This window comes from Pocillopora damicornis, chromosome 3, assembly GCF_964200805.1.
Source record: "Pocillopora damicornis chromosome 3, jaPocDami1.2, whole genome shotgun sequence".
NCBI lineage: Eukaryota > Metazoa > Cnidaria > Anthozoa > Scleractinia > Pocilloporidae > Pocillopora > Pocillopora damicornis.
The window spans coordinates 24,160,743-24,180,239 of NC_142672.1; the positions used below are offsets into that span (position 1 = coordinate 24,160,743).

The window sequence follows — 19,497 nt, forward strand, 5'->3', positions numbered from 1 at the left end:
TGGTTTCCTGGAACCCTTGTTGTTGATAGTTTATTGCAATTAGAACATTAAACTGGGTCCCGATAAGGTTTATGTTTCGTGACTCCAAAAACTGTGTTTGCGGCAACAGAAATTGAGAAAACAAAGGGAAACGTTACACGAACGAGTATGTATGAATGTGTCGAGAGGTCAAATATGCCCACTAAATCTGTGACCCTCAAACAGATCACGTTCTCGTACATGTAACGTCTGAAAAATGTTACGCATGTACAACGCCGAAGGCGCACCTGGCGATTTTCTTTCTTGCTACAATCGAAAAGAGACAAGTTATTTACTATTTGTATTTAGTAAGATTATTCACTCTTTTGGTAAAACTCCTGGATGATACAAGTTTTTACTTTCTCAGTTCCTGCAGTGATGCTCATTAGTTTGTTCCATCAAAAAAACTCGCCTTTAATGTAAAGTCACGTCGATCTCGCAGAAAAATTAGGCTCACCCTGTCATACTCACTGGTTTGATACCATTCGTATTAATTACGATACATCATTGCGCTTTGATCACAGCAGTGAAAATGTGCATTTCTTCACGCTCGCCACATTTATTAATAGTGGTAATCATTGATTATAAAGTGCGTTCTCGGTGTAGATTGAAGGTTTCCTTCGGACAGGCTTGTTCCCGAAAGAACATGACTCGTTTGAAATAACTTTCCTAATGTTCCAGAAGTAACGCAAACTTCCCTCAGGCTTGGATAATGGACAAAAGTCAGCTATAGAAGTCTGAAAAAAAAGTTAAGCTTACCTCAAACGCGAGAATGTATAGCTTTTACTCTTCTTCCAGTTAAGCTACTCGCCACGAGGCGCGCGATTGCTATTTGCGCATCGGAATGTGACGCGGACAAAACGAGGTAGATTATTCAAGATGGCGCTGAAAATGCAAACGCACGACGAAAATGAGTACCACAGGAATCCCAACTGAGTGCCACAGGAAACCCAACTGAGTACCACAGGAACCCAAATGAGTACCACAGGAACCCCAATGAGTACCACAGGAATCCTAACTGATTACCACAAGAATCCCAACTGAGTACAACAAGAATCCCAACTGAGTACCACAAGAATCCCAACTGAGTACCACAAGAATCCCAACTGAGTACCACAAGAATCCCAACTGAGTGTCACAAGAATCCCAACTGAGTGCCACAAGAATCCCAATTGAGTACCTCAAGACTATTGATTGCGTTCTCCCAATGTCGAACGCAATTACACTTGGAAAATTAATTCACTCGAGGGCGAGGCACAGGTTAGCAAGTCTTGACTCTGGCCGACGATAATTGCCAACGAGCGGCGAGGTAACCTCCCTATTGAGCACCATGAAATTCCTGTCAAATGTTATAAAAACTGAACCCTGCCGATCTGCTGCCCTTTGACATCTTCTAAAGTGTATGTCTTTCTCTGCGATTTGCTGAAAATCTGGACTTCTCGTAGAGCCTCTGGAATGCGTTCCATTTCTCGTGGAAGAAGACAAGCCAGTTCATGCGGGTCATACGTGTTGTCGTCTTCACTTTGAATAACAGGCGGTGTTCCACGTGGAGCTTTGATCTTGAAATTATGATACCTGGAAAATAAACGCCAATAAACACATGAGTGGGATAAAATAAAAGCAAGTAGTCACAATCTATATTAAGACGAATACAGATGATCGAATTCAATGCAAGAGAATCATGCAAGGTATTTTGCGCGCTATTGATCGATTCGCGGTAGAATCTAGGTCTCAGAACACTACAAATTCGGTCTTACAGCTTTTAGTCAGCAATAATATATCCTTTACACTTACCCTTTGATGTGAACACCCTGTAGAGAAATTTTGTTTAGGTAATCACTGCAAAATGTGAAAGCACGAGCGGTGTTTCTAAACGAGTTTCACAATTACAGACAAGTCCCTTGTGGTTGTAGACGAAAATTTCACTCTCATCAGTTCGTGTAGTTAATCTCCAACCTTTGTTTCCGGAATGCTGTCAATAGAGACACTTCGGCAAGGCTTTCCACCAATGTGATTTCTTTATTTTCATCTTCATGCCGCTCTTATCGCACATTTCCCGGATACGATACCTGAAGATGTGAGAGCCCAGTGACCGAATACTTCTTTGTTTTATGTTTGCCCGAAGGAGAACTTACTCGCTGGATAATCACGTTTATGTGTAAGATTCGTGATTTCCTGGAATTAATTCTTTAGTGTGCATCCGCCTTGGCTGAATGAATCTCTCTGATGTCAAGATCGACATTGATTCAAATTTCATCCGGAGCTCCGACTTAAAAGATTCTTTATTTGTAGCACTGACCCTGGTCCGCTGCAGATTTGTGCCACAAAGAGGACAGAGTCTCTCGAGATATTGAATGTGTTCATCCATGCTGTTGGCTTGATCTGAAATTCACAATGTAGGCTTATAAAGGTCCGATAAATAATTGTACTTTTACTTTAAATTTCCCGGCCACAACGTATGGTTAAAATTTATGGTTTACACGATACTCCGATGAATCTGAACAAAGGAATCCATCCAGTAGTTTGCACACTAACAGACTTTGACCATCCGTGCACTCAAGCAAAAACCTCGTGCACCCGATTGGAATTTTGACAAATTAGAAGCAAATTTATTCTAGTTTTTTAGAGGATTTTTTTAGGAATCAAAACAATGCTGCATACCTGAAAACCTCAACTTAAGAGAGGTTCTTCCTCGCCCTTTAGCCCTTCGCAACAAGGACCTCCACCCGACTTTTCATCTGAATTTTTCTGTCTCGTCATCGCGACCACCATCAGTTCTTTGCTTGTTGTGTGTAACTGCTAGTCTTCTGTAATTTTGCAAGGTTTCATGGGATATGGACACGGAACAAAGTCGCCAGGGCTCGAATAAAGTAATGAATGAGTTTCCTCGAGGTCCCACTACGACATCCATGTTGGTGACGTCATCAAGTATCCAGAAATGGTTATGAACCCGACTGTCATCCAGACGTGCACTAATACAGACGAAGCTTTAGTTTATGGTGCAATTTCAAGAGTGGGTATACTTTAAAAAATCTAGCATCGGCACGGCTTTCATATAAACATAGGCCCATAGTCGAAGGCTCTACAAGGAGCTTAGGAGGAGGAACATTTCAAAAGGAATTTAATTTGGTTGAACTTAGCAGGTACAATCGACTGCAAAAAGCGTTTATAATCCAGAAAGCATTAACCATGAATGAGAAGTTTAAGGTTTAACTTTATTGTCCACTCTCGACAAAGGTTTTCAGGGAACAACACGATAAACGAATATCACAGAGAGAATGAAATATATGTGTACATCGAATAAATGTATAATGTATGAAACTATATGGTGGAAAATGTAAATTCAGATAAATCAGCATAACTTCAGCGTAATTTTCGAAAAATCTGAGAGCTGCCAGAAGCAAATCATACCACTTTTACGAGTGCAATCAAGGCTACTGAGAAGTGTAGCCCGTTGCGATATTTTGAAAGGCATTTTCATAGATCGTTTCCGTCTTTCATAAATCACCAAAAATTTTGGATTTGTGTTTAGAAATCTCTGTTGTCTGTTCATCATCACCATCACATTATGAATATCTTCATCATCACCATTATCACATTTATATTATTATGTACTCGCTATACGTCTTTTAGGTGAAAAAGAGTGTTTACCTTCCCACGGTAAACACAGTTGCATTTCGGATAGATCCGGTAAGCTCTTTAATTTTCTTCTAAAATTGCTGGGCAGATTATGAGAGTAACATATAAAGTTTCCCAGTAAAAAGGATAATTCCATGACAATATTGCCTTTGGTGACAATTTGTTTAGATAAAAAATAACGTAATGAATATGAATTATTTTGTGATGAGTGTGTTTTTCTTTCAGGAATAGCTACTAAAATCTTCTCCAGAGACTTATTAAGAAATTGTTTATCATCAACTTTATACAAACTTGTGGCTTCTAGTCATGACAACATGTAAATGTTAATTATTGATGTTATATTTGTAGACTGATACTTCTACGGTATGCAAGGATGCAAATGTCATTATATGCTTCGCACTGATTTTTCGGAAGAAAACATCGGAACTAATATTGTCCCTAAGTGAGCGTTTGCAGGTGGAACTCATCTTTTTAGGATATCATCAATTTTTTTTGAGGTTACTTTAACAAATATATCTTCATTAAGAAAACAGGATAACCCTTTATTTCAAATAGGCCTGTCAGATCATGCGTAAACTTAGGACACGCCTGAATTCGATAAACTGCCTTAAATTTGGCAATTGTAATGTTTCTGACCCCTTGATATGATAGGCTGGTCCTAAGCCGGGAGTGTTCCAGTGCGTCAGCGATCTTTACCGCTGGTGTTGAGAAGATCGCAGGCGCACCAAAACATCAACGAAGAAGAAAAAGACTGTGGATCTGCTCTCGAATATTTCATTGTTAACCGAAACTAGCCTACATTTCAGTTCCCAGGACTTCTCCAAAAAATGTCACGATGGTAAACATCACGTACAAGAGCATTTTTATCACATGGGATGCTGTGCCAACGAATCAGACAACTGACGAAATTTTCGGGTATGAAGTAGAATATTCGATAATAGAAGGAGGTCAACCGGCATGGGAGAAAAGAAAAGTGTTTCGTGTTCCCGACGTACATTTCAACCTTACAGGATTAATTGTGAACAGAAGGTACGAAATCAAAGTGCGGGCCTACAACCAGTGTGGGAATGGTCCGTCAAGTGAGGTTCTCTGGGTAAAAACAGACGAGAGAAGTAAGTAATATCTTTTCATATATCATAAGATCCGCACTGCCCCGCACGTGCAATGCCGTAGATAACCATAGTGAAAGCTAGCGAGTGTAAGGCGGGACGTGTTGACGTGAGCCTGTTGGGAAAATAAACCATCCGGCCCCGCACCCACATACCTGTTTTGCATTTTTCCGAGAAAGAGGATTAAAATTGTGTAATTTTAAATAAAACAAATGATAGGGTGAGCGAAACTTCTCGGTGCATTCTGATTTCCTTGTTCTGCCTCGAAGATAAAAAATTGTTATGAACTACATTTGAAGTGTTCTAGCTACACATTTGTGAATTTTTTATGTTTTTTAGAATATCTTGTAGTCTTTGCGCAAGTCTTGTGAGCCTTGTTTTGTCCTGCGATACAAGTGCACGCATATAGTTCCGCTTTTAAGTGATTTGTCCTTGACTGCTATAATGGGGCTTAATGTCGAACAGTAATCGCCACCACTAGTCGTGTTTGAGTTCGTCTACCGACCTTACTTTAAGTCCTCAACTTGAGCTTTTGGTTAGGTTTTAGTTCTCGAAGATCGATTGTTTTCTTGGCTTGATGTATCGAGTACTTTGTTGTTCATTTCGAAAGTCTCGTGAAATTGTTTGAGATAGTCCCCTAGAGAGATGTTTAATCTAGCAAAGTCAGTGTTCCCGCAAGCCCCCACTTGCCTACCGACAGGATCGTAAAGAGCGTTTACTTAAGGCTAAATTAGGTATTGAGAAAAAAAGCGGCGGTCGACCCGAATAAAAGTTCTTGATCAGACTCTCGATGCCTCTCGTTTGCACGCTGTGTTCGAGCCAGTTTACCACAACAGTCCAACAAAATATACAAGTTAGCTCTAGATTATTTTGCTAATTTTCAATTGGCGCCCTTCTGTGTGCGAGTTCCAGCGCTAAATGGTCATATAACAAAATGCTTATTGACTGAGTTTTGTTAGACCAGACCAGAAAAATATGTGGCTCGAGGTAATGCCGTACGGACAGAGTTCACCTCGAGCCAAATATTTTCCTTCCCCGCCCTCCCGTTCACTCATTAAGTACATAAAATGTGGTTGGCTTCAGGGCCTAAGGTGGCGCCTCCAAATATTAGCGCAGTGAGAGTGAATTCGTCCTGTGTACTGGTCTCCTGGGAAAGGATACCCAATGGTAAACGACGGGGCTTGATACAGAAATACAGAGTAAATATTACATCAAAGATCCCCAACGAAACAACAAGTCGCGAAGTACAAGCGCCAACACAGTATCTGGAGATCGTTGGCATAAATGAGGACTCAAAATTTACCATTACTGTGGAGGCTGCGAATAGCAAAGGATTTGGACCAGTCAGTGAGCCTGTTAATATAACTGCTATTCCGTAACAACATCCTTGGAACAATTTACGATACCAAACGTGATGATCTGTGAAATTTTTTTAATGTAGAGGAAACAATAAAGGAATTATCGCCAATCGCAGTTATGGTCGATTTTTCTCCATTTCGCGTGTACGTCTGTAAATGGTCTGATAAAAACCGTAGACTGTTACATAGGATAATTGTTAATAATCGTCAGCTTTGTAAAAAATTGCAAAAGTAATTATCACCACACAGTTACTTGTTGTGGGTAAACGTCCCGGAACCGGAGGTAAGAACTATTTAAAAGATGATGTAATTAAGGCAAGAAATGCTGATGTTTAGTTCTTAAGTGAGGTATGTATTACGCTGTAAATCAATTTTTATTAAAAAGAATAAAAGTCTTATGTCAAATGAAACACATTTACAAGTTTGACAGGGTTAAATGAAGAGTTTAAGATGTAAGCCTTCATTTTAGTTCCTGGGACTCCGCCACAAAATGTCACCTTTGTGAACAATACCGCCAAAAGCATATTTATCTCATGGGATGTCCTTCCAACCAATCACACATATGAGGAAATTTTTAGCCTACGTGTAACCGTGCAACAACGTCCAACAACGTATTTAGAGATTGTTGCCTTCCACGAGAACTCATAATTTACCATTACAATGAAGGCTACAAATAGCAAAGGATTTTTCGCCTTTTAATATTTTTTCGCTATTCGGCCTTCTTATTCTATACATAGTAAAAGAAACTAGTAATATCCATGGGTCTTCACTCAGGAATACGTGCTTAAAATGGAAGTTTATTGTCACATTTAGTCATCTTATGCGCTTGGTTTTGTTTGTCTCAAGGTATGTTTTAGTAATAGTCAGCTTGGCCACCTAAATAAGATCAGACATGTTGGTAAAGACAGATCCACTGTGCTAAGATTGAAAAGTTAAGAATAATTATTTTCTTCCACTGATTCTTAAATGTTGCGTTAGGTACACGAATCACAACGCTGTGTAACACACGACGATTTACATTTGGTAACTATTGCTACTGCTACACAAATAAAGAATTCCTCTTCGGACAGTACCCTGTAAATTCTAATCAAAGTCCATTCCTTTGATTGCACAATTCATGTCAGTGGTTACATTTGGGATGGTTTGGGTGGAATCCATTATCCTCTGATGTCACTAGTTGGAAGCACAATGGTCGGAAAATATAGACTGTATTGCGAGCCTTTATTATCGGCGAGCGAGTGCTTATCATTCCGATTGAGTTTTGTAGCTACCATATATAGTTATTTAGATCGGGGAAAGCCTGGAGCGAACAAACCACCTTATCCCCTTACACTTGTTTGTCATTCTTACTCCTGCTGCCTATTTTCCTCTTCGTTGTACACCTCTTTGAAGCGCGTCAGGTTTTTCTCGATCTTACAAACTCACTATGGCTACCTCTGTCAACAATATAATCAGTCAGAACATTTATCACTCGCCCGCCAGAAAACATGCCCTCCTCGCGGGTTATGTGAAACACTAAATTTTACAACGCTGGCAAAATGTTCCTCTACTTCAAAGTCATATTAGAACTATCACTGAATTGCTCAAGTGATTATTTTGCTTTTCTTTTCATTATGTTGGGAGTATAGGGCCAGGTGCTACTTAATCATCTAAATTATTGGGCCCTAGCGTCAGTCTTGTGTTATCCTTAGTGCGTGTTGTGGCTGTAGTTAACTCCTTTGACCCCTGAACGCTTACTCCAGTGTGTTTGACATTCAAATCATCTTTGGACAACTGTCGATCGATTAAATGAAAAGGCTTTTGTTCACTTGAGTTCAAGAAATACGATTTATAATCACAGAGAAGTCATCTTCAGCCATTATACGAAATCGAAAGAAACCATCGCTGTTTTACTTAAAGTTTTGTAAAAAATTTTAATAGAAGAGACCGCTTGCGTTTTTATTTTAATTTTTCAGCGCTTTATTTTATTTTATTTGCCCTTCCTTTTGCTTTTCTTCTCAAATAGACAATGCACATCCCTAAACTACTGATATTAATTTTCGAATATTGTAATAGGGATTTTGAAAACTAAAAGCTGAATCACAAGGAAAGCAGAGACAAGAGCATACGGCATTGTGCCACCGCAATAACATGTGTCTTAGCTGGGATAAAATGTAAGTTTACTTTTAATGCCTCACATACATCTACGCATCCAAACTCAGGACTTTCATTTCCTATTGCAGTTTTCCTTCCCTAAAATTCTTTGTTGCTTCATCATAATAAAGGCGCCCAACTTAACCGCAATTGAAATGAACATGCAATCAATTAATACTTACCTTAATTTTTCTTATCTGTTGAAAAACAAAGCCGGATGAGTAGATAAGTACCTCATCTCTGTCGCACACGCATCCACTCAGGAAAAAACATTGAAACACTTTCTTTTGGAGTCTGATTAAGATTTAGTGGCACAGCGCTCAAGTGCAAGAAGTAAGCCAAGTTTATTGCAGGCAACTAATTAACATTTGGTCAAAGATTTCTCATCTAAGCTTACTCACGCTTTCGTCACGCATTCAAATACTTGTCAAATACTCTACAACTAGGAAGTGAAAATCAATAAGCAAGACCTCGTTGTATTTCTAAACGAACACACGAGTGACCGCGAGTGACCACGAGTGACCACGAATGACAAAGAGTGACTACGAGTGACCACGAATGTCCACCAGTGACCAGAACCCAAAATGACTACGCTTAATCACTAGTTCTAAGTCTTTAAAATATTTGGCGACATCGTTCCCTCAAGAGAGAGGGTGGAAGAGAGAGGACCCGCGGAACGAGGTTGAATCTTGGCTGACATCATAATTTCGTCGTCAATACGTCTTTTCATCGAATAGTCATGATTCAACCATAGATAAAAATCATTTCCGCAGGCCGAAATATGTGAAAATTGTATCATTTCCTTCCTTTCCAAAGGGTAGATCCCTGACAGCAATTTCGCTGTCCAAAAAATATAACGTTGTTAATTCGTGCCCTCCCTCTCGAGTATCCCACTTCCCACTTTTCGGTCTCTCTTATCCCCTCTAGAGTGAATGGAAGAAACGAAAGGGGGGAGGGGGGGACAAGGGGGAACTAAGAGAGAAAAGGAACAGCATAAACAAAAAAAGGAAATAGAAAAGATTAAAGGCGCAATAAAGATATTTAGTCATTTTCTCTGTTCCATGTTTTGTTGTGAAACATTCAAGAAGTGGGGAGAAACACTCGACCACGTCTCGTGTTCCTCACTACACTTCTTTCGTGCTCTAACCGCATCCTGCGTTCTTTTCAACAATACAGAGCACAGTCAAGGCTTTTCTATTTGTTTAATTACAAAGAATCCTTTAAATTCCCTTCGCATTACTTTCAATTTTCAAAACAAACTCTATTTCCAATGCAAATCACAGAGTATTAATGTGGTTACAAGTGGTACCAAGTAGCTATGCATTTCATTCAACTTATCCTCACAGTTGATCATGAGACATAAAAAAATCATCTTCGCAGTGCATGAACGTAGGTTGAAGTTATCATATTTCAGGGGACAACTTTGTTGCCTGTTTATATGGAAGTGTTGGTCACTTTTTTGTGCTAAACTCCCGCAAAACCTTTATTCGTTCAAGCATTTTTCCACATCGCGGGTTCGAAGCGGGCAAATTGAGCCTAAACTGCTCGAACGGGTAGTCAATCAACCACAATATTCATTAAACCTTTCCCACTTGCGGGGTAAACCCTATGATATGGGAGTTTATCGATGTCAAAGCGGAAATCATGAGGTATGCGATCTGAGCAGACGCTATTTTGTCACGTCCGCAAGAATCAAGCTTTTCCAATGATTTTGTTATCTCATGAGTGGGGATGAATTCCAGTGAAGGCGTTCGTAATTTATTTCCTATCGTAAAATATGGTCGGACTTGAAGTGCAAATGCGCTTTCGATAACAAAAGTTCGGCTTAAATTCTGAAAGAGGTAAAAGCAATTATTTATATGTGTCACTTGTCTTTGCGTTTGAGCAATTTTTTTTTAAAATAGAAAATTTGGAGATCACCTGCTGCGATTTTCAAATGCAGAATTAAGCTAAAAAGATAGGGGGATGAAAAATAATATTTAGAAGCGTTAAAACGTAAACAAAATGAGTTGACTTCAGAAAATAGACATTGGCCAATTAATTTGAGCTTTTAAGAGCTGTCACTTATGGTAATTCCCTAAATATCTGATGCTCTCTGTCATTATAACGTGAGAAGAGATTTCCCCCCAAGAATATCATTCATATCGTCATGCTCAAATACTTGGTATTTCTCAAGTTGGTTTTGGTTTTTGCTCAGCACAAACTGATATTTGCAATTCAGCCCATCACACAGAACGACCATGTTTTAACCGACCGTGTTTTTCAAGCCTTTACTGCAACAGACTGGTTCAACTGTCTACAAACCTGCCATGATGATCCAAGGTGCATCTCGTACAACTACCAGAGATCGGCAGAAGCCAACGGTCTGTGTGAATTGAATGACTGTGGAGTTGAAGACTTTTGCGACAGAGAAGGTTCTATCTTTTACTCCCCAGGATTTGTGTTTCAGCAGATAAGGACGAGTAAAATGAGTGCTGTATTAAGTAAAACAAGGTTGTAATTCTGATGTAGTAGTCGACGTCATTTGTTGAAGTTTGCAGCTCAAACTAGCTTTAATTTTAGCCAGCAAGTACAGTCACAGGTTTAATTTTATTTATCTTGAATTCGATTTTCTGTGAGGCAGCTAAAGCCGGGGACATTTCTGTTTGTTAATCAAAATAATTTTACATTCTACGAAAGCTCCTGGGATCATGGGTATCTCAAACACGAAACCTATTTTCCATCTACTTCGGCTTTTTCTACCAGAAATAAAGACTTCCTCTTTTAATTCTTCATTTTAGGAGTGCAAACATGTTTGTCTTTCTGCTAATTTCCATGCACTTTTAAGACTCTTCTTCCAAACAAAAATCCCCTTTATTTTCTCCAGGAAGCGTTTTAAATCTAAGACGTTTTATAGACACCCTTTCCTTCTTCAATCTATCCATTAATTTCATTATTTGCTGGCTTAAGTTTTATTCGATCTGTTAAACCAATGTTAATATTACATAAAATTGCAGAGAAATACGTCCACTCGGTGCTTTTGCTCTTGAGTTTTCAGTTTGAAAGTTTGCCTAAATTGTTTATCACGGCTGTCGGAAGCGTTAGCTAATAGAATATATCGGCTTTTTCACATGCCTTGTCACAGTCATGTTAATTATCATTTGTTCAAAAATGTTCAAACGATATCCAGGTGTCAATTTGCCTTGCCTTTGCGTTAAGCTCTAAATATTCTTATCCAATTTTGTGTATAGAAAAACCAGAATTTATTTTCAATTTTTTGTTTCGATATTCTCTGAAGAAGTTTTTTTTTTACAAAGCTGATAAACAAAGACTTTTTAGCGAACATATTCTTGTCAATCACCTGGATATTTTTTTAAAATTACCATTACTGAAGGCTCAGTCAGACGCTAAGCTAAATCATTTGAGGAGGAGCCGCATACGTCGGAGATTACTCAAAAAGTTATTTGCATAATGATCGGCTTATAATTAAACATTGGTTATTAAAACGTAGTTTTGTACAAACGTTATTTGAAAAGCTTTATCTCACCTATGTCTAATTTTCGATGTTCTTTTAATCTAAAACCTATATCCCGCAGACTGACGAGTGTGCCGCTTCACAGAAGGAAAACATCTGCGCATTGAATGACTCAGGTGACCAATTTGATTCTCTTAAAAACTCGCCATGCAATTTACAGAATTGAAGGCTAGAAAAATAGTGAGTTGTTGGTTAATTACTGCTAAAAGCTAGTTTTAACTTTATGTTTGATCTGATTAATTCAGCCTCATTTTCCAGACCTATTACGAATCCGAAGCAAACGCTTTTTGAAGACTGACACCTTCATTACCTTGTCGGAAATATGACCGCAGCGCATAAAGGGAAGGCTGTGTAAAAACACCGTCAATTATGAAATAGCTTAAAAACTACGGGCGCCCTGATTGGTCAAAATATATCGCTCCGATAAACTCATAGACAATTAAGAATTTTCTCATTTTTGTTAAAGCAATAAATCGCTCTTTCTATCGGTTGCCGGCCAAATAAACCACTTGCAAAGTTAGAAGATTACGTGGTAAGTTTGTAGGATAGTTGGGCCGCTACTATCAACTAAACACCAAAGCCACATAAATGAAGCGAGGCAAATTTTAGCATCCAACTAGAACCTGAGAGGTGCGGGTTTGAATTCCGTTGAAACCTGTATTTAGCAGGCTTCCGTTTCTAAACGAGTTTTTAAATATCCAGCACAGCTGCAAAGATCATTTTTTACTTGATAGTAATTTACTTTAGACTTGAGAAATTATAATGCTAATAGAACTGTCTCTATTTCAGTTCCCACGATTCCGCCTCAAAATGTTAAAGAGGTGAACAAGACGATAACCAGTCTTTTCATCACGTGGGATGTTGTAACAACCAATCAGACTCTCGAACTGATCCCAGAATTCAAAGTGATTTACTCCTTAAGGTTCGATAAGGAGGAAATTCATAGGAGTGTGGTTAGAGCTCCCTTGCCTTACATCAACCTTACAGGATTAAAAATACACAGAATGTACAACATAACAGTGTTAGCATTCAATCAATGTGGGGATGGTCCTTCCAGCGCGATGCTTTCAGCAAAGACAGACGAAGACAGTAAGTTTTGACATATTGTTTTACATTGTATCAATCTCTGTTGCTGTTCGCTACCTAACCGCATACCTACCCCCAAGCGACCTGCCTACCATCCTTTCTATCTAAATGTTTACCCCTTCTTTTCTCTGCTTTCTGAAAATGTACTTTCGAAACAAGCGTTGCAGGAGGAGGATAGCTCTGACTGAAGAGCTGCGTTCCATCACATAATGAGAAGTTGAACCTAACTACCGACCTCCCCACCTATCTATCTACCTAACCATTCCTTCTCTACCTACCCTCTTATCTATTCATTTACTTTCCTTCCTGTCGCAACTCAGCTACCTACCAACCTATCTACGTCTCCATGTTCCTACCGACTCGCCTGCTTCCCTGCTTACCCACCTATGGTCGCCTACCCACCTACTGTCCCTCTCTGCTTCCTTCCCACCCCAACCCCCACCCACTTATATACCCACTCCCCCATCTAATCGTCCGCCTATGTACCCACCAACCTTCCTATCTAACGACTGGCCCACCTTTCTAAGTAATTACTTAACACCGACTTCCATGCTCACAAACCGGCAACCTACCTACTCGCCAGTGAATAAAGGAGGCAAGTTCCTGAAGAAGCTGTGGTGCTGCGTCTGTGGGAGAGTATAACATGGTAATTTAGTATTATCAACTGAGTTGGTAACGTAAATTAGCCACCGTAAAGAGTTTCAAAGCTGGCGTTTCGAGCGCTAACCCTTCGTCAGATCGAATGACGATAATACTTAAGTACTACCAGCCAATGTACCAATCTACCTACATACCTATTACTTACCGCTGGCCTGCTCACCTGCTTACTTTCTGGACTGATCAATTGCGTTACATTCTGACGCCTCTAATTCTATACATTTAAGGGCCCAAAGCAGCACCCCAAAATTTATCAGCCGAGAGAAAGAACTCAACAAGCATATTGGTCAGTTGGGATAGAGTACCAAATGGTAAACGAGATGGGACAATCATAAGTTACAGGGTGAATTATACCCGATCAAAACCGGGAGCAAAAAGAATGAGTAAAGAAGTAGACAAAGCAAAGCGGTTACTCTTGTTGACAAACTTAGAGGCGGATTCAGAATACGCAATAACAGTGTCGGCGTCAACTAGAAAAGGGTACGGACCGGCCAGTGAACCTGTTAAGGTGAATTGAACAAAAGTACCGCTAGTTTCAATTCCAGTATCAGTGTACCTTTGGAGATATTTAAAAGATGATCAGTTCATTTATAAACCCTACCGCCAAAGTGTTCTTAGATAAAGCGTCGATTGCTGAGTTTTTAATGTTTCGTATCACAAACATAAAAATAAAGGAGACTGATGACTCTAAATTAAGCTATAGAAGTTTAAAGTAGTAATGTTTCAATAAACTTAAGATATCAAAATTCGCGTTTTATACTTTTTGGGCAATTTCTGGTTTATAAAAAGTATTTCTGCGTTGTATTCTTACAATTGTGTTAGGCCTTTTCGGGTCATTGTGTTGGGTATCTCACGTAATCAGTTCCTGGTTTATAGTTGAGGACACACAGATGTCTGGTTAATAATTAATCGCTTTAACCCTTTAACTCTCAGAAGTGATTAACATTGAACTTCTCCTTATCATATCCAAACATTATCCTGCAAACAGGTTCTAAGAAAACTAGAATTCATCAGGTAGAAGTTGTTATCTTGATCTAACACTAAATTATCATAATTAATTTACAAAGAAGTGTGTAGCAGCCAGAGAGGAGAATTAACAATCAGATCTTTGGAGTGAAAGGATTAATGTTTACTAAGGTCTACCAATAAACTGGGTAATTTCCGCTGTACAACGTCAGAAATTGATCTGTATGTCAAAAGAAATTTAATAAAGAAGAAAAAAATTCAAATGCCTAACCAATATACTCATTAAGAATGATATACCATGAAATAATTTTTATCAAAAAGCGATATGCAATATAGATCGTTTTAATAAAAACCGTACACGGTGACAAAACGTGGCCATTAACCGGTCAGAAGCTATTGTTAAACAATCGTCAGTTTTGAAAACTTTGCACAAGCAATTATCAAAATACATCAATCGTTTTCTGAGGCATTTCTCGAAAAATAGGTCACATTAAAAGAAATGATTTAATTAAGACTAGAAATATTAAAGCTTAGTTGTTGTGTGGGTTACGTGTTATGCTGTGAACTATATTCATCAAAATAATTAAAGTTCTTTGTCAAATGAAACTCATCGATAAACAAGTCAGAGTTTGAATAATGGCAGGTGGAGACATTGATGAAATTGCAGAAAAAATTCGCGCCCGATTTGTCAATCAATCTCGAGTTTAACGAACATTAGAGCAAACTGCAACTTTGTCCAGAGTTCAATCGCTTCCTTCGTGAGTGCAGAACCCCGTCTTCTCTTCATGTTTGGAATCATGCTGTTCTTAAAAAACCTTGTTTATGTTAACGCGTTCCTGGTATTTTTAACATGTCCACCATTGCGAAAATTACATCTAGTCACAGAAAATAACCGCGTATCAAACATCGGTCATGTTTTCAAACAGTTTTACGACACAGACTGGTTCAACTGTCTTCAAGCTTGTCACGATGAACCAAGTTGCGTCTCGTACAGCTACCAGAGGTCTGAAAACGCTAACGGTCTGTGTGAATTGAATGATTGTGGATTTGAAGACTTGTGCAACAGAGATAAGTTCCTTACTTACTCGAAGGGCTTCGTTTTCCAGCAGATAAAAACAATTATAAAGAAGGTAAGTAATGTGATCAATAAAACAAAGTTTGTTCCATGTCAAGTAATTAAAGATATTTAAGGAAGTTGTCACTTCTCCTATCAGTTTAGATTCATTATTTCTAACCCTACCATCTACTTCAATTTGATGAGAACATTTCCCTTGATCCCCGATTTTATTCATTTATTCATGATTAATAGATTTTTAAATTTATTCTACCATTTTGATATGTTAGAAGAAAGCAAACTTAGCGTTTTATAGGATGTTCAGCATCGGCATCATAAACAAACACTTAATATATAAAGTGTTCGGATAAGACTTAATGTGAATGAGGTAACAAATCCGCAAATCAAGGACAGCTTTCAGAGATAACCTTTTAGATACTGGGAAATTTGATGGTTACCTTCCGTCCCTTTCTTTCATTATTTATGATCAATGATTCAACTTTCAATAACTGAGGTGCTTGCATCTTTATTTGACTTGTGAAGCAGGCTTTTTGCCGATTTGTTGGCATACTTTTATGGGATTGATTTAGCAAACCGAGCTTACTCCTTTGCTTTTATCTTAATGTTAGCACTGCCTGCATAATCTGAATTTGTGATCTTCACAAAATGAGAAAATAACGTTATTTCGCTCTGAATTCACTTCGAGCATCTGCTGTGGCAGTTAAGAGTATTCAGCAGCAGTCAAGGCATTTTTGTAGAACATTTCCGTCCTCCGTAAATTATCAAAAAATTATGGATTTGTATTCCGAAATCTCTCTTTTCTGTTCATCATCGCCATTATCACAATTATATAATTATGTACTCGCTATACGCCTTTTAGGTTAACGGGTGTTTACCTTCTCACGGTAAAAACAGTTGCATTTCGGATAGATCAGGTAAGCTCTTTAATTTTCTTCTAAACTTTCCGGGCAAATTACGAGAGCAAAATTTGAAGTTTCCCAGTAAAAATAATAATTCCATGACAATATTACCTTGGGTGACAATTTGTTTAGATAAAAAATAACGTAATGAATATGAATGCTTTTGTGATGAGTGTGTTTTTCTTTCAGTAACAGCTAAAATCTTATCCAGAGACTCATTAAGAAATTGTTTATCATCAACTTTATACAAACTTGTGGCTTCTAGTCATGAATGAAGACATGTGAATGTTAATTGTTGATGTTATATTTGTAGACTGATACTTCTACGGTATGCAGGGATGCAAAGGTCATTATATGTTTCGCACTGATTTTTCGGAAGAAAACATCGGAACTAATATTGTCTCTAAGTGAGCGTTTGCAGGCGGAACTCATCTTTTTAGGATATCATCAATTTTTTGGGGAGGTTACTTTAACAAATATATCCTCATTAAGAAAACAGGATAGGTCCATCAGATCATGCCTAAACTTAAGACCCGCCCGAATTCGATAAGCTGCCATAAATTTAGCAAGTGTAATGTTTCTGACCACTTGATATGATAGGCTGGTCCTAAGTCGGGAGTGTTCCAGTGCGTCGGTGATCTTTACTGCTGATGTTGAGAAGATCGCAGGCGCACCAAAACATCAACGAAGAAGAAAAAGACTGAGGATCTGCTCTCGAATATTTCATTGTTAACCGAAACTAGCCTACATTTCAGTTCCCAGGACTTCTCCAAAAAATGTCACGATGGTAAACAACACGTACAAGAACATTTTTATCACATGGGATGCTGTGCCAACGAATCAAACAAATGACGAAATTTTCGGATATGAAGTAGAATATTCGATAATAGAAGGAGGTCAACCGACATGGGAGAAAAGAAAAGTGTTTAGTATTCCCGACGTACATTTCAACCTTACAGGATTAATTGTGAACAGAAGGTACGAAATCAAAGTGCGGGCCTACAACCAGTGTGGGAATGGTCCTTCAAGTGAGGTCCTCTGGGTAAAAACAGACGAGAGAAGTAAGTAACATCTTTTCATATATCATATGATCCGCACTGCCCCGCACGTGCTAAGCCGTAGATAACCGTAGTGAAAGCTAGCGAGTGTAAGGCGGGACGTGTTGACGTGAGCCTGTTGGGAAAATAAACCATCCGGCCCCGCACCCACATAGCTCTTTTGCATTTTCCGAGAAAGAGGATTAAAATTGTGTAATTTTAAATAAAACAAATGATAAAGTGAGTTACACTTCAAGGTGCATTCTGATTTCCTTGTTCTGCCTCGAAGATAAAAAATTGTTATGAATTACATTTGAAGTGTTCTGGCTACACGTTTGTGATTTTTTATGTTTTTTAGAATATCTTGTAGTCTTTGCGCAAGTCTTGTGAGCCTTGTTTTGTCCCGCGATACAAGGGCACACATATAGTTCCGCTTTTAAGTGATTTGTCCTTGACTGCTATAATGTACAGTAATCGCCACCACTAGTCGTGTTTGAGTTCGTCTACCGACCTTACTTTAAATCCTCAACTTGAGCTTTTGGTTAGGTTTTAGTTCTCGAAGATCGATTGTTTTCTTGGCTTGATGTATCGAGTACTTTGTTGTTCATTTCGAAAGTCTAGTGAAATTGCTTGAGATAGTCCTCTAGAGAGATGTTTAATCTACCAAAGTCAATGTTCCCGCAAGCCCCCACTTGCCTACCAACAGGATAGTAAAGAGCGTTTACTTAAGGCTAAATTAGGTATTGAGAAAAAAGCGGCGGTCGACCCGAATAAAAGTTCTTGATCAGACTCCTGATGCCTCTCGTTTGCGCGCTGTGTTCGAGCCAGTTTACCACAACAGTCAAACAAAATATACAAGTTAGCTCTAGATTATTTTGCTAGATTTTCAATTGGCGCCCTTCTGTGTGCGAGTTCCAGCACTAAATGGTCATATAACAAAATGCTTATTGACTGAGTTTTGTTGGACCAGACCAGAAAAATATGTGGCCTTCCGTTCACTCATTAAGTACATAAAATGTGGTTGGCTTCAGGGCCTAAGGTGGCGCCTCCAAATATTAGCGCAGTGAGAGTGAATTCGTCCTGTGTACTGGTCTCCTGGGAAAGGATACCCAATGGTAAACGACGGGGCTTGATACAGAAATACAGAGTAAATATTACATCAAAGATCCCCAGCGAAACAACAAGTCGCGAAGTACAAGCGCCAACACAGTATCTGGAGATCGTTGGCATAAATGTGGACTCAAAATTTACCATTACTGTGGAGGCTGCGAATAGCAAAGGATTTGGACCAGTCAGTGAGCCTGTTAATATAACTGCTGTTCCGTAACAACATCCTTGGAACAATTTACGATACCAAACGTGATGATCTGTGAAATGTTTTTAATGTACAGGGTACAATAAAGGAATTATCGCCAATCGCAGTTATGGTCGATTTTTCTCCATTTCGCGTGTACGCCTGTAAATGGTCTGATAAAAACCGTAGACTGTTACATAGGATAATTGTTAATAATCGTCAGCTTTGTAAAAAATTGCAAAAGTAATTATCACCATACAGTTACTTGTTGTGGGTAAACGTCCCGGAACAATTTTGGGTGGAAAGGTAAGAACTATTTAAAAGATGATGTAATTAAGGCAAGAAAAGCTGATGTTTAGTTCTTAAGCGAGGTATGTATTATGCTGTAAATCAATTTTTATTAAAAACAATAAAAGTCTTATATCAAATGAAACACATTTACAAGTTTGACAGGGTTAAATGAAGAGTAAGATAAGATAAGATAAGATAAGATAACTTTATTTATACAAGGTATTTCCATCAGTTGTTAATTATCTATAAAGGTATATCTATCTTCCTAACTATAATAAAATCTAATAATAACAATTCAAATAAAAGAAACAAATAAAAAAATCTGCTTTTCAAGGAGGCCGTGTCTAAAATTTACTTAAATTAAGATATTACTTTAAACTGTGGCGACTTCATTTAGATTTGAAATCGGTCAGTGAAGACG

The 19,497-nt window shown here is 38.5% G+C and overlaps 1 protein-coding gene across 1 annotated transcript; it reads left to right on the top strand.

Annotated features, from left to right (window-relative positions):
- Positions 1-10,371: 10,371 nt before the first annotated feature.
- LOC149048960 (protein sidekick-1-like) lies at positions 10,372-19,218 on the top strand. The gene is made up of 8 exons (XM_089200574.1): positions 10,372-10,733; positions 11,833-11,887; positions 12,561-12,860; positions 13,742-14,022; positions 15,407-15,610; positions 16,415-16,469; positions 17,210-17,515; positions 18,523-19,218. Exons 1-8 carry the CDS (start codon positions 10,407-10,409, stop codon positions 18,816-18,818), a joined length of 1,824 nt encoding a protein of 607 aa, XP_089056700.1. The 5' UTR covers positions 10,372-10,406; the 3' UTR covers positions 18,819-19,218.
- The last annotated feature ends 279 nt before the right edge of the window (positions 19,219-19,497 follow it).